The sequence below is a fragment of the Lemur catta genome, chromosome 4, assembly GCF_020740605.2.
Source record: "Lemur catta isolate mLemCat1 chromosome 4, mLemCat1.pri, whole genome shotgun sequence".
NCBI classification, from domain to species: domain Eukaryota; kingdom Metazoa; phylum Chordata; class Mammalia; order Primates; family Lemuridae; genus Lemur; species Lemur catta.
In genome coordinates this window covers 85,762,175-85,789,257 of record NC_059131.1, presented here as the reverse complement: position 1 = coordinate 85,789,257, position 27,083 = coordinate 85,762,175, and the positions used below count along the sequence as shown (strand labels likewise).

The 27,083-nt window shown below is 40.2% G+C and overlaps 1 protein-coding gene and 1 long non-coding RNA gene across 8 annotated transcripts in view; one reads left to right on the top strand and one right to left on the bottom strand.

Annotated features, from left to right (window-relative positions):
• Positions 1-13,708, bottom strand: part of CPEB2 (cytoplasmic polyadenylation element binding protein 2) — a 62,885-nt gene extending 49,177 nt beyond the window's left edge. For 2 of the 7 annotated variants that reach the window (XM_045550392.1, XM_045550393.1), the window contains exons 1-3: positions 11,826-13,708; positions 8,629-8,910; positions 7,767-7,856 (exon numbers count right to left, since the gene is read on the bottom strand). In XM_045550392.1, coding sequence (XP_045406348.1) covers positions 7,767-7,856; positions 8,629-8,910; positions 11,826-13,481 — 2,028 coding nt within the window. In that variant the 5' untranslated portion in view covers positions 13,482-13,708. Of the gene's footprint in view, positions 1-7,766; positions 7,857-8,619; positions 8,911-11,825 lie in introns of all 7 variants that reach the window. The other 5 variants (XM_045550394.1, XM_045550397.1, XM_045550395.1 and 2 more) reach the window with 3 other exon arrangements.
• LOC123637311 overlaps positions 11,915-27,083 on the top strand; it is a 176,037-nt gene continuing 160,868 nt past the window's right edge. Inside the window, exon 1 of the long non-coding RNA XR_006734816.1 lies at positions 11,915-11,965. This is a non-coding gene — a long non-coding RNA (uncharacterized LOC123637311). The remainder of the gene's footprint in view (positions 11,966-27,083) is intronic.

The following is a 27,083-nucleotide window of genomic DNA, read 5'->3' as shown; positions in this document are numbered from 1 at the left end:
ATCATGAATGTATAAACATACTGTAAAAATCAAAAGTATGAGATACTAATATCAGAATAAAGGCTGATGCCTAGAATATTTATATGCAAATCTCACTCTCCCACATTTGTTTATGCATTTCTAAACCCTCTCTTCCCCTACTCCCCTGCAAAATAGACAGGTGGAGGAGGGAAGGATTAAAGTATACTCTTCTTAGTAAGTTTCCTACTTCACCAGTCTCAGTCTTGTGTTGTCAGGAGTCTTACCTGCTGAATGTTCAGCTTGCTCACTAGAAGGAATCTGATTTTTTAATGCCCATGAATTTACACTATATTCTGTTCAACAAATACTCAATGTACATGAAAGAATATATTAATATATAGGGAACTTCCATAGCAAGCTCTGGCCCATGCTCTACAAACAACCTGGGAGTCTTTTCCCAAAACACTCCCTCACCCATTTAAGTGTGTGTGTATGCGTGCAAGCACATGTGCATATGTATGTATATGTGGGGGAGGCTGGATAGGCCACTTTAAACTCAAAAAATGATTACCACAGAAAATGGAAAGGAAAGAATCATAAAATTAAGTGAGGAAAAAAAAGTCCTCCCAGAAATCAAAATAAGGCACTCAACCTGGGTTCATGGTCCATGAGCTTCAAGAAAGACCAGGAGTCTCTGTGATTATCTACAACATACTATATATGGGTGTACAGCAGGCACCCCTACCCCCCCACCTTTTCCACAGTTTCGGTTTCTGGGGTTTCAGTTATCTGTGGCATAGTACAGTAAGATATTCTGAAAGAGAGAGACCAGATTTACCTAACTTTTATTATAGTACATTGTAATTAATTAGTTAGAATTGTTCTATTTTATTATTAGTCACTGCTGTTAATCACTTATTGTATCTAATTTATAAATTAATCTTTATCATAGGTATGTATGTATAGGAACAAATACAGTCTATACAGAGTTCGGCACTATACAGAGTTTCAGGCATCCACTGAGGGTCTTGGAATATATGCCCCACAGAAAGGTGGTGGTGGGGCTACTGTATACATTATTTTTTTCCTGAAGAAAAGTTAAGGCTTTCATCAGTTTTCCACAGAGGTCCACAATCCAAAGAAGATTCAGAACCAGTTCTTCTGAAAGCTGAGGAAAAACATAAAAAGCTTTCCTAAGAATAAGTTTACTTATCCACTCTACTTTGATACTTAAATTAGGGTTGTAAAAGCTATGGAGGCCAGATCAGTACTGTAGACTAAACAAATTGCTGTCAAGGAATTAAAAACGGTGAAAAGTAACACTGAATGACAGAAAGCATGCCAGGCTGGAGGCTCTTATTCCAGCTTTCTCATCAATTAACTATATTAGTCAGCCCTTCCCCACTGATTTTTACTCAAACCCCCCTGCCCAGGTAAAATACACCCATCAATAGCAGCTGTTCACTTTAACAGTGACCTTGACTGGTGATGGAGGCACAAAGAATCAATGAGCTATGTAACAGTGGTTCCCAAACTTAAGCATGCTTTCGGATTATCTGGAAGGCTGGTTAAACATACAGATTGCTCAGATGCATCAACAAAGTTTGATTCAGTGGGTTTGGAGCGGTACCTGAGAATCTCTATTTCTAACAAGATTCCAGGTGATACTGATGCTGCTGGCCTGGAGATTACATTTTAAGCAGCACTCAGTTTCTTGAACTGAAGACACTGAACTTCATTAGGATCTGGTTCCAACTTCTAGAAAATAACTACGTCAGACTATACGATGCTCAAAATCCCTTTAAAAAATTACAGAAAAGAAAAAGACTCAAAGTATTATATAATAAATGAAATAAAACTGGAATAGAGAAGAAGATGGCTTTTGGGCAGAAATGACATACAATTTTAGGAATCTATCCAAATAGTTCCATCTTCTGTGCTTTCATTCTACTGTGTTCATAGCTATATTTGTTGGTTTTCCTATCTCTCCCACTAAACGTCTAAGTTAAGGCTAGCGAACTTCTGATTATAGAATACAGCCAGCTTTCAAATGTCTGCTGAAATGAATACTACTTTATCTCTACCATAAAAACTTTGTAAAAACGTATAAGTTGAGTTCTGTGAGGGCAAAGACTGCACTTTTTAAATGGTCATTATAAAGGACTATAAAGCCTTCTCAGAATCCTCAATGGAATAGGTAGTCAAATGTTAACTGACTAACCTGAGACAAGTATCACAGATTAATGTGGCCTTGGTATCAATCTAAATTTCCAGCCATCCAATGGAAGATTAAGTACTATTAATATTACAAAGTTCCCAGATGTATTTAAAATAGAATTATAAAATATAAGCTGTCATGATAAAAATTACTGTTCATGTAATTAACAACAACAACAAAAAAACCCTCAGAAGCTATGCTGGAGCACATAGGTTCTTACGGTATATTATAAACACTTCAAAATATGTTGTATTTTACCCTCAATCCTTGCAAAGAAAATGTTACAGTTCAGGGACATCTTTTTAGGCTGATGATTTCGAACAGAACCAACCTATGATTACCATATAATCAACTGAGAGCTGTTACTCAAAAAAGCTGCATGCATTAATATAATAATGCTAGTTTGAACGTCTATGTCCAACTGAAACAGTGAGCTGCCCACTTATAAGGTCCTTTATTTTCCTTTTTTCTGTCAAGTACTTGATCATAAACTCCTACTTCAGGAAAGAAAATAGCAAAGCTATTTTAAAACTATTAGCTTAGTTATACTTCATTAAGCATCAGCTGCATCCCATGTGATTTTTAAAGCAACAAACGGAAAACAGCCTTGAGCAAGCAAAGAGCTCATGACATCTCAAAATCACTTGTTTAATTTAATGAAACCTACAGGTTTCATGTGCAAAAGATACAGATAATGCCATTAAATAAATTGTGGGTATTAAAATATGACTTCTTAAAAACCAAAAACAAATCTGTTATAAAACACTCACTTTCTTCTGAAATAAAGATATTAGAAAAATTTATGTTCATGCAAACTTCCATTGGTTTAAAAACCAAATTGAAGTCCTAAGGCAATTTTAAAGTACTCATGAATACACCAATACTGATTAGCATTAGTAAATATGGAAAACCACATCCATATAACTTATATTTATTACGACATGGTTATTTGAAACAATAACATTTCACAAAAATAAGAATCTCTATGAGGCAAAGTTTATAGCCAACCTATTTTAAAATATGAAAACTATGGCAAAGAATCAACTAAAATGGGCTTTCGGAAACTGAGATTACAGAATCCCACAATAACAAACAAGAAAAAACTACTGGAATACATTGGTGGAAAAGGCATAACCTGTTACACTCTAATATTTATTTTATTATTTTTCTTAAACTCAGACATTTGCCACAAACACTAATGGGAGCTTCAAAAAAAGATTGAAAAGAACAAAGTAACTCTAATCTTGAAGAAGATGACCTAAGAAAACATTACATAAACACTGAAAAATAAGTAAGGAGGTCAGTAATGCACAATGTTGGAATTAGTATGACAAAGGAACTCAAGCTTAATTACAATGGAACTTTTAAAAAAGATATTATTACTTTTTTTTTTTGCTGTGATATATTTAAAACCCTTCAAAAGAAGTGGCCAAGTACAAACTTTTCCTCTTGAAAATGAAGTATTATCCCAGAGAAAAAAGAGAAAGATCATAGAAAAACCCTACATTCTCACATTTAATGATATATTTATACCAGATGCTTGAACATGTATTGTTCTGCCTACGGAGAAAGATTAACTTTTATTGTACTTTTAATAGTTGTGTTTAGTTCTCCAATTTTTACTTTTTAAAAACAAAGTAGTGCTAATACTGACTCCAATTTTAAATAAATACTGATTATACATTCCTCATTACACAAGGTTACTGTACCACACTGAATTAGCAGCAGATGATGTGCTGTTTTACTACATAATATAGCAGTCAATCTCATAAACTCTCATATCATTCTCTAGTTGTGCCACACAGATACCCCTTACTCATCCAATACCTTTTCAAAGGCAACGGATAGTATAATTTAAACACTAACACATACAGAATGAACATATATTTCTTGAACTTCCTTTATTTATTCTGAATATCAACAAAGTGCTGTGACAGTTATCCCCAGAAAAAAAGTTTTTGAAGTTTTTAAAAGGCAAACAATGGCCAAAGCTATTCTGGTACCCACAAGGATTAAAGAAAATAGAAAGACAAGTAAGACATATTTCAAATACAATTAAAGAACTGAACACAGGATAAAAAACAAAAACAAAGCATCCATTACCTTCCACTACCTAAGCATGTATACGAGAGCCCATTCTCTTTCATTTTCAGTGGTTAACAGTTTGATGACTACCAAGGCCTCTAAAGTTCATCTGGTTTAAGAGCCACAATTTAAGGAATGTTTTATTAGGTAGAAAATTGGCCTCAGTCTGCTACTATATGCTGGGTTTTTTTTGTGTATGTGCATGTGTAAAGTGAATAAAGACTCAAATAATATATTTTTCTGAGAGATTTTCAAATTATCATATCACATTTTCATAATAGTTTGGATATAAATATTGGTGGGAGATACCTTCAATTAATTCAAGATAGTGTATATGACATGCTCAAGCACTGCAAACTTGAGCAAAACTTGAACTACTGTAAGAGCAAAAATCTAGAGTTGAATATATTGAATAATCTCCCAGGAAAAGGACAGGCCAACACTCATTTATAGACTTTACCCACTGTATTAGGGTTGTATGATGTTACTTTGTTTACAGTGAACTGATATGCCCTATATAAACTTGTAAGTAATAATAACTTCAGTAAAAAGGATATTTACTCTTTGATTTAAAATACTGAAGTATTAAGGAATAAATATACTGTAATTTTAACATCTCACTGAAAATTCCTTTTTAAATTTTGTTTTTGGGATGAGATCTTGCTATGTTGCCCAGGCTAGACTCAAACTCCTGGGCTCAAGTGATCTCCTTGCCTCCTGAGTAGATGGGACTATAGGCATGTGCTACTGCACCTGGCTAAAAAATCCCATTTTAATGTAATTTCAAATTCATACTTGAGTAAGATTTCTTGCAAGAGTAACTAGCTAATAACATTTTAAAGTAATTCTTAGCCTTAAAGAAATAAATAGAAATATCTAATAATCATTTTAAAGTCAGAAATGTGCATAAAAACTTATATTTGCTTTAAAACAGTTTTAAATTTCAAGCTTTTCCATTAAAAAAATAGGTTATTTTAAAAAAGAAATACCATCCAAAATTTTATATACCACTGAAATAAAATCAACCTACAAAACAATTTCTTTCCTATTTATTGAATTCAATTACATATTTAGCTCTTGATACAGGTAAACCTGAAGAATCCAGGTATAAGAATTAAGACTTCAGTTCTAGAATTTAGTATATTCTAGGCCTAATCAGTTTGAGACTAAAGGAAATAAAAAGTTAATTGTTTTAAAATAATGTACTTGTTAACAAAAATTCACTATTATTATAAGGTTGTATATGATGACAAAAGGTTAGAAATAAAAAATAATCTCCTCAGATATTTAAGTGATTAAGTAATTTCTATAATTTTACTTTTGCCAAATAATGAGAAACTACTCAATGTCTTAAGATACCAATTCCAGTTTGTAGCTGCTGCTGTATTTTTAAGAGCTTCAACTTCAAATACCTCAACCTTTTATGGAAAGATGGAAACACAGAACAAATTGTGTTTAAGCACCCTTAGGGTACTTAAAGGAGACAATGACATTACTTTTAAGTCTAGCTGGAAGGTCATATGCTACCTCCATTGCCTCAGACCTGTGCCTTAGACCCTTTCCCCTAAGAAACCAAGCTGCTTGTATTCTAAAAATAAAGGCATGGGTGTTGGGGAGCAGGGAGGAAAAGTAATGGCTAAGGCAGATCAGAGAAAGAATAAGAGCTGTCTGAAAAGGCCTTACATGACCTAGTTCAAGGTCCTCCTTTTATAGATAAGGAAACTATGACCCAAAGAGATGAAAGCCTATAAACTATGCTATTCAAAGTCATAAAAATTGTGAAAGGAAGAGGAAGAAGATTCAGGTTTCCAGGTTTGAGACCTCCTTTCCTTCCAGTTCAGTTCACTTTCCACTATTATTTTTTCCACTACTGTCTTCCACTTCATTACATCATACCTCTGCTCAAGAGTCCATAAGGAATGCCAGTATCTCAGCAGTTTACCAAATAAATTTATCTTTAAGTACCAAAATTCTTTTTTCCTAGAATTAATTTACCTAAAACCCTAGGTTATACAACAGGTAAAAGCATAGTGGCTTTGATTGAAGTCAAAGTGGGAGGGCTAGAGCCCTTGTCTGGTGGCAGCAACGGAGCCAGGTTTGGAAGCTTTCCCTTCATTACCACCTCTATCTACGTGCCAGCACTCTCCCAACTGAAACCATCTCAATAACCTAATTTTTCAACACCTGCCCCCACCTCCATGGAATCTTTATGCCAGCTAATTGGTCTTCTTTCCTCTCCATGGATACATATCTCTCTTATATATGTATATTGTTTCTGCCTGCACACTTAGAATAATTACGCCTGTTCCTCTCTGGAAACATTTTCCTTGCCATTTTCAAAATAATAAAAATAATTTTCCTCTCCTAACATACTATCTCCTAGCCATTTATGTATTCAATTTGAACAATATAAAAGTGCTACATAAAAAACGTCACTAATACAGCTTAACTGGGCCAGAGTAGAAAAGAGAGTAGAAAAAGATAAATAGCTAACTTACATTAACATGACAAAAAATTGCAAATTACATGAGATAACAACTCAGTCTAAGTGAAGACCCTGGCAGGACTACTTTGGTAAATAGATAGTTCTTGTCTAAAACAACTACTAATGACTGATTATTAAAGTTACTGCTAACCCTCTAGATTAAAATGCTATTTACAAATATATTATGAATCTGCTTATACAATCCTTACTTGTAAAATCATCTCATAGTGATAAATTAACCAAGGAAGAGCCTTATAACTGCTCCATTTACATAACTCACACAATGTCAAGTCTATATTCACTCAAACTTCAGCTCTTTAATGAAGAATTCTCATATATAAGATATTGAGTTTTCTATATCCTGTAATAAACCTCATCACCTGGTACCCAATATGCATTCAAATTCAGTCCACAGTAAGAAAGACTCCAAGCTTTTTGCCTAACTGTTGCTCCATAGGAAACTGATTATTTAGAAGGACACAGGATATAAGAGCAGTAATAAAATTTAGAATAAAATACTATGTCATACAGTTTTTTTTATAAAAGTGAAAACAGTGAACAAAGATGGCTTTTTAAGAAATATATCTGAAAATAAATGTACCATATTTCATGACAAAAATTTACTAACTTTTGTAAAACACTGATAAAATGTAAAGCTGAATGTTAAGTAAACATATTTTGTACCTAACTGCATATAATTCTGAAAGGAGATGAAATATGTTTAGTTTGACTGATGTTTAAAGTCGGTGCTCTTGGGCATATAATTAATTCCTTTTTCCAAAAATAAGTTTATTATGTTTTAGAAATATAAATTTAATATGAATTACTTTTAAATTTGAAAATAAAAGATTTTTATTAAATAGCTTAAATCAGGTGATCCGTAAATATAAATTGCTTTACTGCCCTCTAACATATGTTTAAATAGGTATAATTGGAAAGTAAATAATAAATCCTACTCATAACGTAAATACTAAATTCCTAATCAAAATCCTGAAAAACATACACTGTGCAGCCTACCTGGTCTATTCTGGATGTTCCGGCTGCAGTGCACCAACTATCTTGGAGTGAATCTGAGCCCCAAGCTGGCAACTGCAAACTAGATCTCACCTTCAATAGCATAGAAGTTTGCATCAGAAATGAGCAGTTCTTTCCCCCATACCCGCTCCCCCACAAAAAGGAAAGAAACAAAAAACAAAGTTCTTTCTATGTTAAACTTTTGTTCCATCCTCTAAAGGCTTTAGGGGGGGAAAAAAAAGAAAGAAATCTCACTTGAAATAGCCATAAGGGAACTTCAACAAAATATTCAACAAAACATTAAAAGGCCTGAGGGAAAAAAAAGTCTAATCATCATAACTATTAGACCCCATTTAGAAAAAAATAATCACTGAATCAGTGAAGACAAATTTGAATTATATGCAAAAAGCCCTAATATTATTTTGCCATAATCACAGCTGTACTAAGTATATTCTAACATATATACAGCTGATCATAGTCAAACCTATGAACAATTACAATTACAGAACATTTTAGCTTAGCTACATTATAGGACAAATTTTGGTAGCCTATTTTAAGGATTAATAAACTAAAGCATTCTTAAGGAGCTACCAATTAAAAGCTTCAACATGTATTTAAGAAATAAAACAGGTTTTTCTACATTTTACTAAGGTCATTTTCCATTGTGTGTTTAGAGAATTTTTTGCATTCTCAACTTTCTCTATATAGTTCTTTTACCCTTTGTTAATTATGTGCTTAAAACTAGAACTTTATTTTTAAAAATCTGTTAATTTTACTACATTACTGCTACTACTACCAATACCACCCAACTTCCTATTTCGAAAAATTAACATTAGAAATAAGGCCATTTACATACCATTCTTACCTGTAAGGGTAAGAGTGTATTACTATTGTTGTCTGTTCTGAACACATTATCTTCAATCCAAGATTTTGGAGTCAGTGATGGAGTAGAGCGAGTAAATTTCGGTGGTGCTATGACATTACCAGAAAACGGTTTCTTCAATGGAGATATCTGATTCATAGTTCCTGGAATTCCCATGTTTCCAGTTCTACGATGATCTCTGCCATGCATTGCTCCCCAGGACATACTTCCAGTGCCCCAGCCACCGCTCTGATGGTTGCTCCAAGGAGACTGTTTCAGAAGAGGCTGGGGAAAACACATCCATTTAAATTGTGGGTATTTAAAGAGTTTAAAACTCAAATTTAAATTTTAGACCTAAGCTAAGTACTTACATGATCTTAAAAAAATGAAATACATAAACGCAAAATAATATATCTTAACTAGCTTACAAAAAGCAATAGGATGGAGATCTTGCTATATGAAATCATATTTGATGCTGGGCAAGTTTTCATCTTCTTGTCTACTATAAATATAATGGTATTTCATGACAATAAAATAGGACCATGCAGTTACTTTTTTCCCCCTCCAAGAGAACTGTAAAAATGATAAATACGAAGAAAAAATACATACTTTTATAATAAATTAACTTTGAAGACCCTTAAAAGATATAACCTATGTTGTGATCTTAAAGCAACCACATTATGATAGTCACACAACTAAAAATATGGTCTTCATTGATTAAAATATCCCAATAATATGAGTGAAATATTTAGACTTTAGGTTTTCAAAACAAGTTGTACCACTACAAAAGTGGATAATGGTAACATTTAGTGTTACTCTCTTGCATGAACTTTTTGGGATGGAGACAGTATAGGAATGATGTCATTTTTCTGCATTGTTTATTCAATGTTTAAGTTATTTTATTCCAGTTTTAGCATAGTGTCTTTTAAGGTGTTTTCTTTTTTAGTTAATTATCCATGAACTCCAAAGCAATTATCTAATGTTACCCATAGGTGGATCCACTGAGATATTCTACCAATAAACAGCTATATGCTTTGATTATTCTAGTAGAGATTTTCATACAAGTCTCCATTCAAGTCTCTATTAAGTTCATTCATTTTCAAAAGTAAATTATATTACAACCTATAACCTATAGCAAGAACAGTTAAATCATCAAAGAATGGAAAATCTACCAAAAGGCTGTAATTGCAGTTTGAGGATTTTTTAAAGAGGTATTAATTGCTAGTAATTGTCCTGTAAATAGGTTTAGACATTAATAATTTGCTACTAAAATACAGCCAAATAAGTATGGACTATGCAGTTACTAAAAATAAATATAGCACTCTTAAAATTAAACCTGTTTCTTACAAGACAGTTAAAAAAAAAACAAAACTCTACCAATTTTTCAAAATTTTCAAATGCTAACATAATCATGAATATATACTACTCTTTCCCCCTCCACATAGTTTAAAAGCATAACTAGGGGGCTATGGAGGAATCACTCCATTCTTGAGGCCTTACTTTCCTTACTAAATGATTCAGTGTTCAAAGTTCTCTTTCATTGATCTGAAGTTCCATTATGAAAGCTGTGTGACCTCTTACACTCCATGGAGAGACCTATCTTTTGTCCAAAAGCAGATTACAGTTAAATGTGGATTATGCTGTCTGTCCTTCTAATGTTCTATATCATGACTTTAAGAAGACAAAATTACCTATAGATAACTTTCTGTGGCAAGTTTCCAGTTAAAAAATGAAGACCCTGAGACACAAAAGATACTTACTCAAAATTATGCAAATCAAGGAAAAGTAGAACATTATTTCAAAAGCCTGTATTTTCAACCATTATAGGCCACATTCTCTTTTCTCAGAGGGGAAAAACTAGTGATTTGACAAAAACTGTTAATTGTTACTTTTGCTAATTTAGATAAATTGCTAACTGTTAGTCTGGTTAATTTAGATAGTATTCACTTTTTAAAAGGTTAACCCTTAAAAACTGTGGTCAACTAAAAAAGTTATATGAGTTCAGTAAGCACTGGTTAAGGTCATGTTTTGCTCCTCTGTCAATCCTTAATCACGGGAATAGACTTAAACACAATGATCGCTATAATAAATGCTGACTAGATTTTAAAAAAAAGACACCTTCAATGTCAGCTAACCAAGTGGTCACCCAAAAATTGTATTGAGGGCATAACAAAGATCATGAATCAAAAAGCACCTGGACAAATAAAAATCCTGCCCAGCATTATTTCACAATATCACTTACTTAAAATACACACACCCCACAATTCCCTTACAAATGGGTAAGGCAACCAAAAAATGTACCAAAGTCTACGAGGAGGAAACACACTAATCCCAGATTCAAGTTTAGTTTCGTCTTAAAACCTACAAAATAATATTCAAACATTAAAAATCACAGAAACTAAAACAATCGATGGGCGTCTCTGTTTTAACCAACCGAGCCATCACAAACAGTTTCTCTTTTCAACCCTCTGACAGCCCGGGGACGCGGCGGGCGTCGGAGCCGGGTAGGGCCCCGAGAGCGCGGCCGCTCTCCCGAGTCGGCGGCGGCCCGGGCGCTGCGCAGCCGGCAGGTTGACCCGGGGGCGTTGGAGGCGGCCCGACGGCCCGCCGCGCCAGTGCGGCTTCGCGGCCAGATCCCTGGCTGACCCATTGAGAATGAAACAAACTCTAAAGGAAAAAAGCCTTTCCGCCCGTTCCCTTATAGGACGGCGGGGAAGAGTCACGGGCTCCCTGCACTCACCGTCTCCGGCAATCATTTTCCTCCTGCCCAAGTTCACTTCCCACGGCCGCTCCTCCGAGGTCCCCGGGCCCCGCGCCGTCCCCGCCGCCCCAGCCCGCACCGAAGGCCCGGGACAGCGGCCCTTCAGGCCAGGGCCCCCGGCAGAGCCCGGGGTACGCCCGCTACGAGGGCCGGGGAGAGCCGCCTCCCCGCGGCCCCGGCGCCATTCCTCCCTGCCCCAGCCCCACCGCCGGGCCGGGGCGTTCGAGGGGGCGCCCGGCCAGCGGCGGCTTCCAGCGCGGACCCGTCTCCTGAACCCCCACGGCCCACGGTGGCCACTGCTCGCCCGCCCCGCCGGGACTGGCGTCCCTGGACCTGTCACCGTTGGTCCTCCCAGTCCGACTATGACTTGGGCGAATGGTCGTGGCCGAGCCCGGGTCCCTGGCCTCCCCGCCGCCGCCACTGCCCCCGCCCGCCGTACCTGGTGGTGGTTGTAGGAGTTCCTCTGCTGCAGGAAGGCGGCGGCCGCCGCCTGGTGCTGCTGCTGGAGCTGCGGGCTGACGGGCGACCTCCGGCTCTGCGGCTGCTGCGGCGCCGCGGGCGGTGGGGGCTGCTGCTGAGGTAAATTCATGGCGGGCGGCGGCGGGGGCACCGCGGTCGCGGAGAAGGGGCCGCCAAAGCCGCCACCGCCGCCGCCGCTCGCCGGCACGCTGAGCCCCGCGCAGCCGTGCGGCGACACAGGCGAGAAGCTCGGGAAGAACGCCGGGTTCATGGACGACGGCAGCCCGGGGTAGAAGCCGTTCTCTGAGTCGGGGCTGGGCGGCGGCATGGCGCTGAGCGAGCCGCCGCCGCCACTGCCGCCGCCCGGGGTGGCGGCCGACGAGCCGGGCGGCTGCGGCTGCGGCGGCGGCGGCTGCTGGGGCGGCGGCGGCTGCTGGGGCTGGGGCGGCGGCGGCTGCTGGGGCTGGGGCGGCGGCGACGCGGTCTGTACCGACCAAGGAGTGCCGAAGCCGGGCAGCGGCGGCGGCGACGCGGAGCCGCCTCCCCCTCCGCCTCCGGGGGGCCCCCCGCCCCCGCCACCGCCGCCGCCGCCGGGGTGCGGAAGGTCCGGGCTCTGCAGGCTGCTGAAGGCGCCCGCGCCGAGCGCCCCGCCGGGCAGGAGGTTACTGGGACTGTTGAGCAGAGGGTGGTTGGGGGACTCCATGGAGCCCGGCGCAGGGTTCACCGGCGGCGTCGAGGGGGCCAAGCCCGCATTGGGGGGCTCGGCAGCGCTGCCCTCGCCCGCGGCCGGGGTCTTGCGAGGGCTGCCCGAGCCTCCGTGGCGGCGCCGCGGGGCTGCGGACGGCGAGGGCGGGAGCTGCTGGAGCGGGGGCAGGTCTGCCGGACGCTGCCGCGGGGTGAAGTCCTGCCGCGGGAGGTGCTGCGGGTGCAGGAGGCTGAACTGCTGCGGCTGCTGTTGCTGCTGCTGCTGGCGCTGGGCGAGCGGCGCCGGCTGGAGGAGCGGGCCGGGCGGCGGCGGTGGGCTGAACCGGCTGGGGCAGTGGAGCGGCGGCGGCTTCGAGTCCGGAGGGTGGGGAAGGTGGGGAGGGCTGAACTCTTTCCTCTTCTGGCTGCTCAGCTGCTGCTGCTGCCGCTTACTGAAGTCCTGCGGGGAGGAGGTGCGGCAGCAGCAGCAGGAGGAGGCGGAGGAGGAGGAGGGGTGGTGCAGACTCGGTTTGAAGTCCTGGGAGGGGAGGAGGTGGGTCACACCCGCGATCGTGCCGCCGCCGGGGTGGTGGTTGGGGAGTTTCTCCGTGGCCGCCGCCCCCGAGAACGGCCGTGCCGGCTGCTGTGTCAGCCCCAGCACCAGCTCATCCTGCATGGTCTGCTGATGCGCCAGGAACGGGGAGGAAGAGGAAGCGGCGGCGGCCGAGCTGCCCGCGCCGCCGCCGAGGGGGATGGAAAAGGGGGAGGCGGCCTCCGAGAAGCCGGTGACAGGCAACGGTGGCGGCGAGAGCGGGCCGAAGGGCGTGGCGGAGGACAGCTGGGTGACGGGCCCCGCGGCGTAGGGACCGTACGCCTCGCCGCTGAACAGGGACCCGGGGCTGCTGCTTCGGAGGGGGGCGGTCTGCAGCACCCCGAACCCGAAGTCCCTCATTTATCAGGCCGGCGGCAGCAGGAAGAGACGCGCCCCGTCCCCTGCCCAGCCTAGGAAGTCGCTGGAGCTGGGGCCGCGCTGCCTTGGTGGAAGGAGAGGGATGTAAGTGAGAGAGGAACACGGTGACTGAGCCAGGGGGCACCGACTTCGGCCCCGCCACCCCTCGCGGCGACCACGGCCGCCTCCCGAGACCCGCTCGGCCGCCACCGCCGCCCTCGCCGCTTAAGAACCCCGGAACGTGCGTCAGCGCCACCTCACAATCGCGCCGCCCCCCGCGGTGCGTCCTGGCACGCGCGGGCGCGAGACCACCGCCCCCCGTCGCCCCGCCCCTTATTAATATGCAGATTTGGCCGGGGGCGCGCTCGGGATCCCGGGAGGCCCAGGGGTGGGGGCGGGAGCAAGCGGCGCGTCGCCCCGGAGCCCTTTCCGCGCCCGGAGAAAAGGAAAGGCCGGTTGGGGCGGAGGGCGGCTGGCTAACGGGGGCCTGGAGTCCCTGGCGCGCGCACGCACCAGGGCGAGCACGCGCCAGCGGCACGAACCGTTCCTGGGCAACGGCCCCTCCCGGGTCGCACGCGCCCGTGCCCCCGCCTCCTTCCTGTCACCTCTGTTCCGCCCTCGGTCACGAGAGGCCCGGCCGCACCGACTCCGGCTTCCCAGGGTGGGGCTGGCCCGCAGGGGAAACTGAGATCCGGAGAGGCCCCCCTCCCACTCCGCGAGCCCGCCTAGAAGTAGGCTCCCGCAGCCGCCGAGCTCAACCCGGGACCCCAGCGGAGCCCAGGGGTTGGGGGGGCGGGTATCCTGTCGCAAATTCCCTGGTCAGGGCCCTGCCTGCTTTAAAACCGCTGAGCGGCTCGCCCCGCACCTCGGTCCCCCTAAGTCCGGCCTTGGGGCCATCCACGTCGCCCTATAAAGTGCCTTCCCGGTTTGTTTCTGTGTTTAGCCGCTTGCGGGGCGTGCTGTCACCGACCTTCCTACAGCCACATGTAGGTGTTTTCTGTAGGGTAAACACGAAGCATTGGATCCCCGTCTGTATAGCAAACATTTTCACTTCGGTGACAAGGAACAAAGTCCCTGGCACATAACACGGCTCCGTGCGGTTATTTACACATATATATGCATAGAATGGGTTCCGAGGCGAGCTCCCATGGTAACCCTGGGCCAGCTCCAAGTCTTCCTGTTTCATAAAAACATTTAATGTGCTATCATCAGGACTGCAGCGTGTGGGACTTCTCTCCACCACATTCATTCGGGCGTCCCCGCCCCTTTCCCCCAGGGAGACTCTAATTTAAACATTTCCGAAGCTTTATGAATTTTCAAGGGAGAAAGATTTCTCACATCAGGGAAAAATAGAGGTTCTGACTCAGCAGCGGACTTGTTGAGGCTTGCAAAATGGAAGGGGAGAGAGAGCTTTCCAAGGGAGAGCTCTCCTTAGAGGCATTAGAAGAACTAATGCTGTGTATTTCCTTTCCTATGGAAACATTTTACATAGAGAAAAAAATTATTTGAGGCACTAGATAAAGAATAACAGAATGATCTACACACTACATGAGGTGAATTTCATATTCCTGTTTTGCAATTTTTAACTTTTTCTTGGTGCTTAGAGAAGTGAAACTATTGAAAGGATCCTAGAACATATAAACTCTAATTCCAAAAGCAATAGAAAGTGGATTCAGATTTACTTGATTTTGGTTTGCGAGTGGATTAGGATTAAATATTTAATGTTATAAATTGGCATATTCTTACTGATGTAGGCAGAGTGTACATTTTTTTGTCCTTATTCTGTATTGGTTAAATTTGATTTCCACTTCTGTTCAGTGTTTCAAATTTATATAAACCAGAAAAAACGCAGTACAAAGAGAGCAATATCGCAGGGGAAAATGTTTCACGTATAACATTTATGTCTGATAGCCTATCTCATGAACTAAGTGTCATATTGCCTTTGCAATAAGGAAAAAGTACTTTTTAAAAAACTTGTAAATGGTTCAGAAATTGGTGGAGTGAATAGAATACTGGTTTAAGTTAATAATCTCAAAATTATTTTTAACAATCAGGCAAAATATAGAACTGGAGAAGTGCTTTTATTATTATAAATTACAATGAGTAGAAAATACCTGAGTTAATTAGAATTAAAAATATAAATGGCTTTTTTCATAGCACTTATTGACATATTTTGAAATATTACTCATTTTAATTCATTTTACAGGGAAAACTACTTCAGCAACTAAGGCATATAAAGTCTTAAAAGTGAATGAAGTTTTTTCTAAGTAAAGTTGTATTTGGAATTATTTGCTGATCCAACAACAAATATTGAAAGAGGAAGAAAATATAGGCGTAGACCTTAGCTCAATCGTCCATTAACATTGCAGTTGGTACAATGTAAGGAGGAGAGAGAACATACGTTTAAAATCTAAATGATGCCTTTCTGTGCTGGAATCTGAACAAAAACAAGATTTTCTAGTGCTCCAGTACTAGTTTTGTTTTAGAGGATTTAGAACTCTCTGAAATGGGGCAAAGCCATCAAGTTAGATATTACATAAAAAGGTCAAACTTCCTATTAAGTACACTGAATTCCAGATCCCAACTGGGAGGCCCTCTCCTGGCTACTTTAATATCTCAGAAAGTGTTGTGAGGGCCCCATTTTCACAGAGAAGAAAGTTACTCTCTGACATCTAAAATTGTTAAGCTAGTGAGCTTCCCCCTTATCGAAAATATTCTAACAGAAAGGTTTAATATAGTGGGGAGAGAGGTCGGGGGAGGTAGAGGGTTGTCCTCTAGCAGCTTCCACGCCAAGGTCTTATGAGTCTATATTATGATCTTTTTTAACATGAAAGTCTGTTCTCTTTAGACCATTAACTGGGACCCTAACTTTTTATTTGTCAACTTCTTATTCATTTACTCTCACTGTCCTAAACAAGTGTTTTTAATTAAAATATTTTTGCTACAACCCTAAATACATGCAAATGTACACATATTCATGCAACTGAAATAAAGGTCTTATGCAATTCTTCAACAAAGTTCAATTTTTAATTCTATTTACTTTTTAAAATCAGTAAGTATATCTCAAATCACAAAGTCGATTTTAAGACCTTCTTTTAGGTCATGAGCTGAAATTTACAACCAATGTTTTAGAAGATCATTTCAAACATTCTGCTCTATCTGAAAACCTCTTGTCATACCTGCTCTCCTATCCTCACTCTCAGCTGCTGATTAGCCTGCTGATTTCACTGAGAGGAGAAAAGCAGTCACAGGAGAACTTTCACAGTCATATTTCATCTGTCCCTGCACACCTCGCCTTCCCACCTGCTACATGTCCTGTCCATGCTACTGTATAGGGCCAGCCTCTCCACTGGCCTACCAGATCCTACCCCCACCTGCCCAGGACGTGGCTGCAACAGTTCTCCCTGTCTCTCCATCATCACATTTTTCCTCTTCTGGGAACACTTCAGTGTGCACAAAAACATGCTTTGCCAGTTTTAATTTTTCAAAACCAAAACCAAAACCTCTTGACCTCCTATTCTCTCCCTTTAGTGACTGCCTCCTTTTTCTGCTTTTACCTCCTCTGAGCAACTGCCAGTTTGAGTCTTCAAGTGAGCATTTCACAGACACCTCAAATTCTATATGTCCACAGTTGAACTCCGTACCTCATTAGTCCCCGTCCCTGTGGCACTCCATAGTTCTCATTGCTCAGGCTCAAAACCTTAGAGTCATCTTTGATTTCTGTCTTTCTTGCATCATATTCAAGCCATCAGAATATGCTGTTTGTCCTGCCTTTAAATTACTGGCATGCCTTGAAGATAGTGTGAGTTTGGTTCCAGACCACTGCAATAAAGCAAGTCACATGAATTTTTGGTTTCCCAGTGTGTATAAAATTTATGTTCATAATATACTGTAGTCTATTAAGTATGATATAGCATTATGTCTAAAAACAATGTACATACATTAATGAAAAAATACTTTATTGTTAAAAAGTGCTAACGATCACCTGAGCCTTCAGGGAATCGTAATGTTTTTGCCAGTGGAGGGTCTTGCTTTGATGTTGATGGCTGCTGACTGATCAGGGTGGTGGTAGCTGAAGGTTGGGGTGGCCATGGCAATTTCTTAAAATAAGACAACAATGAAGTTTGCCAATCAATTGACTCTTCATTTCTCTGAAGCATGGGATGCTATTTGATATAATTTTACCCACAGCAGAACTTCTTTCAAAATTAGAGTCTATCCTCTCAAACCCTGCTACTGCTTTACCAACTAAGTTTATGTAGTATTCTAAATTCTTTGTTGCCATTTCAACAATCTTCACAGCATCTTCACCAGGAGTAGATTCCATTTCAAGAAACTACTTTCTTTGCTCATCCCTAAGAAGCAACTCCTGATTTGTTCAAGTTTTATCACGAAATTGCAGCAATTGAGTCACATCTTTAAGCTCTTTTTCTAGTTCTAGGTCTCTTCCTATTTCTGCCACATCTGCAGTGAATTCCTCCACTGAAGTCTTGAACCGCTAAGTCATCTATGAGGATTGAAATAAACTTCTTCCAAACTCCTGTTAATGCTGATATTTTGCCCACCTCTGATTAATCATGAGTGTTCTGAAAGGCATCTAGAATGGCAAATCCTTTCCAGAAGGTTTTCAGTAGACTTGGTCCAACTCCATCAGAGGAATCACTGTCTATGGCAGCTATAGCCTTACAAAATGTATTTCTTACATAATAAGACTTGAAAGTCAAAATTGCTTCTTCATCATGGGCTTCAGAATGGGTACTGTGTTAGTAGACATGAAAACAACATTAGTCTCCTTGGTAATTAGGTACACTGTCAATGAGCAGAAATATTTTGAAAAGAATCTTTTTTTTTTTTTCTGAGCAGTAGGTCTCAACAGTGGGCTTGAAATATGCAGTAAATCATATAAGCAGGTGTGCTGTCATCTAGACTTTGTTGTTCCATTTATGGAGCACAGACAGAGTAGATTTAGCATCATTCTTAAAGGCCCTAATATTTTGGGCATGGTAAATGAGCATTGGTTTCTATTTAAAGTCACCAGCAGAGTCAGCCCCTAACAATAGAGTCAATTGGTCCTTTAAAGCTTTGAAACCAGGCATTGACTTCTCCTCTTTAGCTATAAAAGTTCTAGATAACATCCTTCTTCTGATACGAGGCTGTTTTGTCTATAATGAAAATCTACTGCTTAATGTAGCCACCTTCATCCATGATTTTAGCTAGATCTCCTGGATAACTTACTGTAGCTTCTCCATCAGCAGTTGATACTTCACCTTGCCCTTTTATCTTATGGAGACACCTTTTTTCCTTCAACCTCATGAACCAACCTCTGCTAGCTTCAAACTTTTCTTCTGCAGCTTCCTCACCTCTTTCACCCTTTATAGAATTGAAGAGAGGTATGGCCTTGCTCTGGATTAGGTTTTGGCTTAAGGAAATGTGGCTGGTTTGACCTTCTATCCAGACCACTAAAACTTTCTCCATGTTAGAAATAAGGCTGTTTTGCTTTCTTACCACTAGTGTGTTCACTGGAGTAGTACTTTTCATTTCCTTCAAGAACTTTCCCTTTCCTTTCACAACTTGGCTAACTGCTTGACGCAAGAGGCCTAGTTTTCAGCCTATCTCAGTTTCTGACATGCCTTTCTTGCTAAGCTTAATCATTTCTAGCTTTTCATTTAAAGTGAGAGATATATGACTCTTCCTTTCACTTGAACACTTACCGGCCATTGTAGGGCTATTAGTTGGCCTAATTTCAATATTGTTGTGTCTTTCAGGGAATAGGGATGACCAAGGAGAGGGAGAGAGATAGGGGAACAACTGCTAAGTAGAGCAGTCAGAACATAACACAGCATTTATCGATTAAGTTCACTGTCTTATATAGGCAAGGTTTGTGATGCCCCAAAACAATTACAATAGTAATGTCAAAGTTCACTGACCGCAGATCACCATAACAGATATAATAATAATGAAAAAGTTTGAAAGATTACGAGAATTACCAAAATATGACACAGAGACACAAAGTGAGCACGTGAGGTTGTAAAAATAGATTTGCTTGGTGGAATTGCCACAAATTTTTAATTTGTAAAAAAAATGTAGTATCTGTGAAGCCCAGTAAAGCAGAGCACAATAAAACAAGGTCTCCCTATATATCCCAAGTCCAGCCACTTCTCACCAATCTCACCACAAGCAGCCTGGGCCAGGCCACCGTTATTTCTCCCCTGGATTGTTACTCACCGGTGACCAGACTCCCAGCTTCTGGTCTTGTCCCTCTCCAATCTGTTCCCAACACAGCAGCCAGAATGGTACTTTCAAAATGGAAGACAGATCATGTCACCTATGACTAAATACTTACCTTTTCTCAGATAAAAGTCAAAACATTTTCAATAACCGAAAGTTTCTTCATGATTGCATGTGCCCCACTAAACTCTCTGAAAACTTCTACCCCACAATGGAATATTTCTCTAACACCCAAGGTGAAGTCAGCCTCAGGGTCTTAGCCCTTGCAATTCCCACTACCTGGAATATTTGTCCCTTAAATACCAACAGGGCTCACTTTATCACATTTTCTTTTTGCATCTCTCCCTGACTCAGGTCTCTGCTAAAGGTTATTTTTCAGTGATGTTTTTTCTGACCACCATTGTAAAATAACAACCCTCCCTGCCATTCCATCCTCTGTATTCCTCTGAGCCTATTTGATTTTTCCCCATCTGACCCACCATGTACTTAAACTGTTTTTCTGTCCCCCCATGAAGTCACAAGTCCCATGAGGGGAAGTGCATTGTCTGTTTTGTTCACTGCTGCGTCCTCAACGCCTAGAACAATACCTTGCATCCAGGAGTTGTCAGACACATGCACTGAATAAAGAGATTGTTGAATTAATGATTAGCAGTTTTGGAAACTAATAGCTCTAAGAATACAGTAGTAATATGAGAGTCTGTTTATCAATTGCTCATTTGCTTGCAGGAGCTATCCAAACACCACATGGATGTTTCTAGGACTCATAAGCAAGCCAAGATAATTCCAGGCATTGATGGAATAAATGAGTGAAGACAGATAAGTCATCCCAGAATTTTAACACTGGATAAGAGATAACACTGGACTCCAAGAGGCAAGATTCCTGTCTCAGGAGCCTAGAGCCAGGACTCCAGGCTCTAGGAACCGGGATATTGAGGAAAGAGATTGAAACACAGTTTTATTGCAGGAGCTTGAACAAAGAGAGGAGTCAAGACTGCAGCTCACAGAAACAGAGAATCAGTTCAGGAAGCATGGCCATAAGGCCAACTCGATGCCTTGGCTCCAAGCTGCTGGTTTCCTTTTGTTACAGAGCCTGTAACTGTGATTGAGCCCACAGAATGAGAAAGGGTTAGGTCTTTAGATGGGAGATTATTAGTCCTGGTTTGGGGTTGGGTGGGAAAAAGTAGAAATTAAGGTCCATACTGACCCTGTCCAGCTTCAAAGTGCTTTATTGATGCAACATCCTAGGGTAGCACCATTCTCAATTCCTCTGGTTCTCCTACTTTTCTAAAGTAAAATTCCTTCATAATTTCCTTCATCACTTTCTTTCTTTTTACATATACTCTATGTGTTGGAGTTCCTTCGGCTTATAGTCTCGGTCCTCTACTTCTATATACTTTTGCTAGACGAACTTATCCACTATCATATTTTTAAACCTCATCTATCTGTTAATGTCTTCCAAATCCACCTATCTAGCCTTGTGGTCGAAATCATATTTCCAGCTGCCTATTGAACAGTTTGACCGGAGTGCCCCTCAGACATATCAGGTCAATGGACACATGCCTGCACTCACCAGCTTTCCCCAAACCTGCTTCTCCTCTTTTGCTCTTTGCCTGGGCTGATGTCATCATCAAACAGCCAGTTTCACAAGCTGGAAATGTGAGTCATCCTTTGCCTCCCTCTCTTTCACCCTCCCAAAACAACTGGCCACCATATCCTGTCAATTCTACCACAGAAATGTTGTTCAAATGCAGTTCCTCCGTCTGTCTCCACTCCGCATGCGTTAGCTCCGGAACTTTTCTCTGTCCTGCTCTGTTGCACAGCCTCTTGTCTGGCCTCCCTAACAGTTCCTCTTCTGAATATTTCCCCTCTAATTGTTCCAAAAAACAACTATGATTCTGTCACCCTGTCCTTGTCAGGACCACCAACCTGCCTCTCCCCGTATCACGTCCAAACTTGTTAGAAGATAGGACTCTTCGGAATTTATTTGCAACTTGTCTCTTTACCTTCATCACCTGCCACTCCTCATACTGCCAGATGCTCTGAAGCAGCCATGTCATTTCACAGCTCTGTGCCTTTGCACATGAAGTTTCAACTTCTCGGAATGCCCCTCACCTCTTTTTACCTAGCTAATGCTTCTTTACCTTTCTGGGCCCAGCTCAAATGCCATAGCCTTTCTTGACTCCCCTGGACAGTGAGTTGAGCCCTCTTCTATGCTCTCACAACATAGCTATGATTGTGTTTTTGTTACAATACTTGTCACATGCACAATAGTTATCTGTTTCCCTGGCTATCTGTTCTTTCAGACTCTGAGTTGCTATATAGGTCATGGGCTTTCCTTTTCGTATTTCTGCATTCTCCTTGCCCTTCACAGTACCTGGGACACAAGTGCCCAGTAAATGTTTGTTGATTAGTAATTGCCCAATGACTGCTGTAGGAAGGAAAGACATAAGGAAGAAACAGAGGAAAAGAAGGAAGGAAAGGAACGAGGGAGGCAGGCAGGATGGAAAGAGGCAGATGTTTCCAAAGCACACTTACAAGGAGATGTGCCATTTTGTGGAGAACTGTGGCATTATTAACTTACGTTTTCTGGATCAAAAAAAAAAAATGGTTAACAGACCATTAACAACATAAAAATCTTAGTCCCCCTCCCAGTGTTTTCCTTGACAATCCCAAAGTAAAAGCTCCATTCTGGTTATTACATTCTCCATTCTGGTTATTATACCATCCAAGGATGAACTCATTGTCAAAGAAAAATATCTGTAATCTTCCCCTGATGACAAAATATAGCCCTTGAATATAATAAAAGGTCTTCACAGGTCGTGTCACCCTTTTGTGGAGTCTGGGAAATTTGTCATCCACTTTAGTAACCCCACCTAGGGGAGAAGTCTTCAACCTATTCAGTAATTCCTGCCACAATGTTTCTTGGGCACTTAAATAGACTGAATTACTGCTCTATTGCTGCTTGTTTTCTATCTTTAAGGTCTGGTCAACTCACTTAAATTATAAGTTCTTGGAGACAGTGGCCATACCTGATATATTTCTTTGTTTTTCTAGTTCTTATTGATTCATTTATGTATCCAGAAACTATCTGTTGAGTGCCTACTCTGTGCCAGACACTGTGCTAGGCACTGGGGGTACAAACATGAACAGAACGGAAAACATATACATTATTCTGTACGTAGTCATAGAGGCTGTACATGAATGTTGTTGCTGATACTAGCTATAATACTTCCCAACCCTAATTGTCTAGATGGAGTCATAAACGGTGAGATTGTAGGCTGAAACTGACCTACTAAATTGGAATTATACTTGCTACAACATAGCCTTGCTGGGCTGGTCCTGGGTGGAGCCCTGTGATGAATACAGACTATTAAGGCAAGACAAACTCAGCAGGAAGGCAGAAAAAATTACACGCTGAAACATATTGTAATACTGGCTTGAAATGGGATTCCATTTATTATCTCCTTTTCTTGTCACAATATACTTTGTGAGTATATAAAGCAAACAATATTCCTGTCTTATAGTTGGAAAACCAAAGTCTGGAGTAATTTGCTTCAGGTAGTTGGCATAGACTGTGCAAAATGCTCCCATCTCCCCCTTTCTCAGTCTCCTGCACCGTTAGTTAGTGCTGGAGGTGGAGGCCAAGAGTGGGCTGCTGCTCAGTAGTCCCTGAGCAAAACAGAGTCATAGTGACAAGCCTTAAAAACAGTGACTGATTAAATGTCCTACGGACTTGAATCCTGCATGTCAAAGAGGTGTCTGCACTCCCATGCTCACTGCAGCATCATTTGCAACAGCCAAGACATGGGAATAACCTAAGTGTTCACCAATAGGTGAATGGATAAAGCAAATGTGGTTTTTATACACAACAGGATACTATGCAGCCTTAAAAAAGAAGGAAATTTTGTCATTTGTAACAACATGGATGAACCTAGAGGACATTATTTTAAGTGAAATAAGTCAGGCATGGAAGACAAAAACTGAATGTTCTCACTTATATGTGGAATCTAAAGCAATCAAATTCATGGAAGCAGAGAGTAGAATGGTGGTTACCAGAGGCTGGGGGTTGGGGGGAATGAGGAGACATTGGTCAAAGGGTACAAAGTTGCAATTAGACTTAAAATGATGAGTATTCAGGGTGATGGACGTGTTAATGAGCTTAATTCAATCATTCCACATTGTATACATATAACATCACTGTGTGCCCCATAATTATATATAATTATAATTTGTCAAAAAACAAAATAAATTTTAAAAAAGGAAAGCAGAGGAAGAAATGGTTGCTACTTATACTAAAAGATAAGGGGTAGAAGGGACAATTTTTCAAGTGTTCATAGGAACACTTAACTAAATGAATTGACAATTGGCAGTAGTGACCTCAGCAAAAATGTCTTATTTTTGAAGTACATATTCCACAAAAATTCAGAGATATTCCTCAAATAAACTTACTCGTTTTTCTATTAGAAAAATGATGCCTGGCAAGGTATATTGGATATATTGAATTCAATTCTTTTATTTTCTATATTCTGGAAAGCTAACTCCTTCAATTGATAAATTATTCTAGACAGAGAAAAATGAAGGTGCATTTTGACTAAATATTAAATATATAGATTTTATGTAGATGAAGAATATTGCATCTATCAAACTTGATCTTATTATTTTTAGATTTTTGGAAAGAAGATTAAAGTTTTAAATGTTTATTTTGGAAACTATGAATATTCATTTAAACAGAAAAATCATGAAGCTTACATGATAGCAGGCATTACCACCAGCTTTCATATAAGAACTGATTAAGTGTAAAGACAAGGGAGGAAGAACATTCTGAGGAAAGAGGGATGTTTGATTTTAGTCCAGGTTAGTGCTTCTTCCTCATCGCCAAGAATTCACTTTTACTGTCTACTTCTTCCATGGTACTGTAGAGAGGACCAAAGGACTTTATGTCATCGTACATCCAAAATTCATTTATAAGTGCAAATCATTGTACTAAAATTGGAGAACATTACCCGTAAGAAGAAACATAGCCCTTTATTTTCAATAGAAAAAAATGTAGACAAATTTGCATGGAGAAAAAGAAACTTTAGAAGATTTTCATAAGGGCATGAGTCATACAATATGTGCAAATACTACTGTTTGTAGGCCCTTGGTTGATCCATATTTGTCACACATCAAGAGACAGGGAGGAATGGAATGGTGGACACACTGGAGCTGCGAGGTCAGAGAGCGGGCTTTTAGTCCAACTTCCTCTGTTACTGTGTAACTTAGGCAATTAAACTTTGGGCACCTCAGTATTGTCAGCTGCGAAGGTAGAAGCATTTATGAAGTCAGTACTGTTGTGAAGATAATTAGCAATATTTTAAGTAGAGAGTTTTCTATAGTGTTTGACACAGAATAGATGTTTAAACGAACAGACAAAACACTTTGGCTATCATCTGCCATGCAGCTTAAGGTAAGGAGTAGATCAGAAAGCCAGCTAGAAGAACACAGTGGTAGTCTTGGAGAGTAGATTCAAAAAAGCAAAAACGAAACAAAAAAATTACCAAACAACATGCAAATGGATGATGATAATGGTAGTAAAATCTTTGATTGCTAGCAATAGAAGGATAAATTTAAATAAAAAAAAAGTCTAAATTCCTCTTACATCTGAAAAGGAAGAAAAAAATTCTCAAGTTAAATGTTAAACATATTCAATGACTACTTAATCCCTCTGAGGAACACCAGTGATGTCAGTAGGGCAAACTCTGACTTTAAGGACATTGCTGCATTCTAGTGCTAGTTCTGATACCTGCGGGGTGGGATGTGTTTACCTGGGCAGGTTAGCCATTCTCAGTCTCAGAGAAGTATTATGAAAACCAGTTACTGCTGTTAGAACACTGGTCTTCAAATTAGGATATATCTAGACAGCCATGTTCTGATAGAAATTTGAGCTACATATGTAATGTGAAATTTTCTAATAGCCATGTTTTAAAAAGTAAAAAGAAACAAGTGAAATTAACTTTATTAATCTATTTCATTTAACTCAATATATGCAAAATATTATTTCATCACATAATGTATATAAAAGTTATTGATGCTTTTACTGCTTTTGCTGCATCTATTGAGATGTTTGTGATTTTTATGGTTTATTCTATTAATATAGTGTATTTACATTGATTGATATGCAGATTCTAAACCAACCTTGTATTCCTGGGATAAATTTCACTTGGTTATGGTGTATAATCCTTTATATATGTTTTTGGATTTGTATTGCAAGTATTCTGTCAAGGATATTTGCATCTATATTTAGAGGAGATATTGGTCTGTAGTTTTGATTTCTTTTTCCTGTGATGTTTTTGTCTGGTTTTGGTATCAGGGTAATTATTAATGGTCTCATCGAATGAGTTGGGAGGAATTTCTTCCTGTTGTAATTTTTTGTAAGACTGCATGAAGGACTGATATTAATTCTTCTTTAAGTGTGTGGTAGAATTTACCAGTGAAGCCATCTGGGACTGGACTTTTCTTGGTGGAAAGTTTTTAAATTGCTAATCCAATCTCTTTATTTGTTATATATCTATTTAGATTTTTTATTTCTTCTTATTTCAGTTTAGTTGTTTATGTTTATCTGGGAATTTATTTCATCTAGGTTATCTACTTTTTTGCATACAGCTGTTCATAATATTCTCTTACAGTCTTTTTTTATTTCTGAGAGATTGGTACTGATGTCCCCTCTTTTATTCTTGATTTTAATAATTTGAGTCCTCTCTTTTTTTCTTGTTCAACCTAGCTAAAGTTTCATTAATTTTTTTGATTTTTTTCAAAGAACTAACTTTTGGTTTCATTAATGTTTGCTATTATTTCTATTCTCTATTTCATTTATTTGTGCTCTAGTCTTTATTATTTTCTCTCTTCTGCTTGCTTTGATTTTAGTTTATTCTTCTTTTGCTAGTTTCTTAAGACGGAAGTTTAGTTTATTAATTTGAGATCTTTTTTCTTTTTATAAATAAGCATTACAACCATAAATTTCCCTCTGGTCACTGCTTTAGCTACATCTCATAAGTTTTGGTATATTGTGTTTTTGTTTTCATTAATCTCAAATTGTTTTGTAATTTGCTTTGTAATTTTTTGGAACCATTTATTTAGATGTGTTTTGATTAATTTTCACATATTTGTGAATTTTCCAAATTTCTTTCTGTTATTTTAACTTTTAATTTTATTCCATTTCTGTCAAAGGACATACTTTGTGTGATTTAAAATCTTTTAAATTTGTTGAGTTTTGTTTTATGACCTCCTAACATGTGCTCCATCCTGTGGAATTTTCCTAGTACTCCTGAGAAGAATGTATGTTCTGCTGTTGTTGATTGGAGTGTTCTATAGACATGTTGGATGTAGCTGGTTTATAGT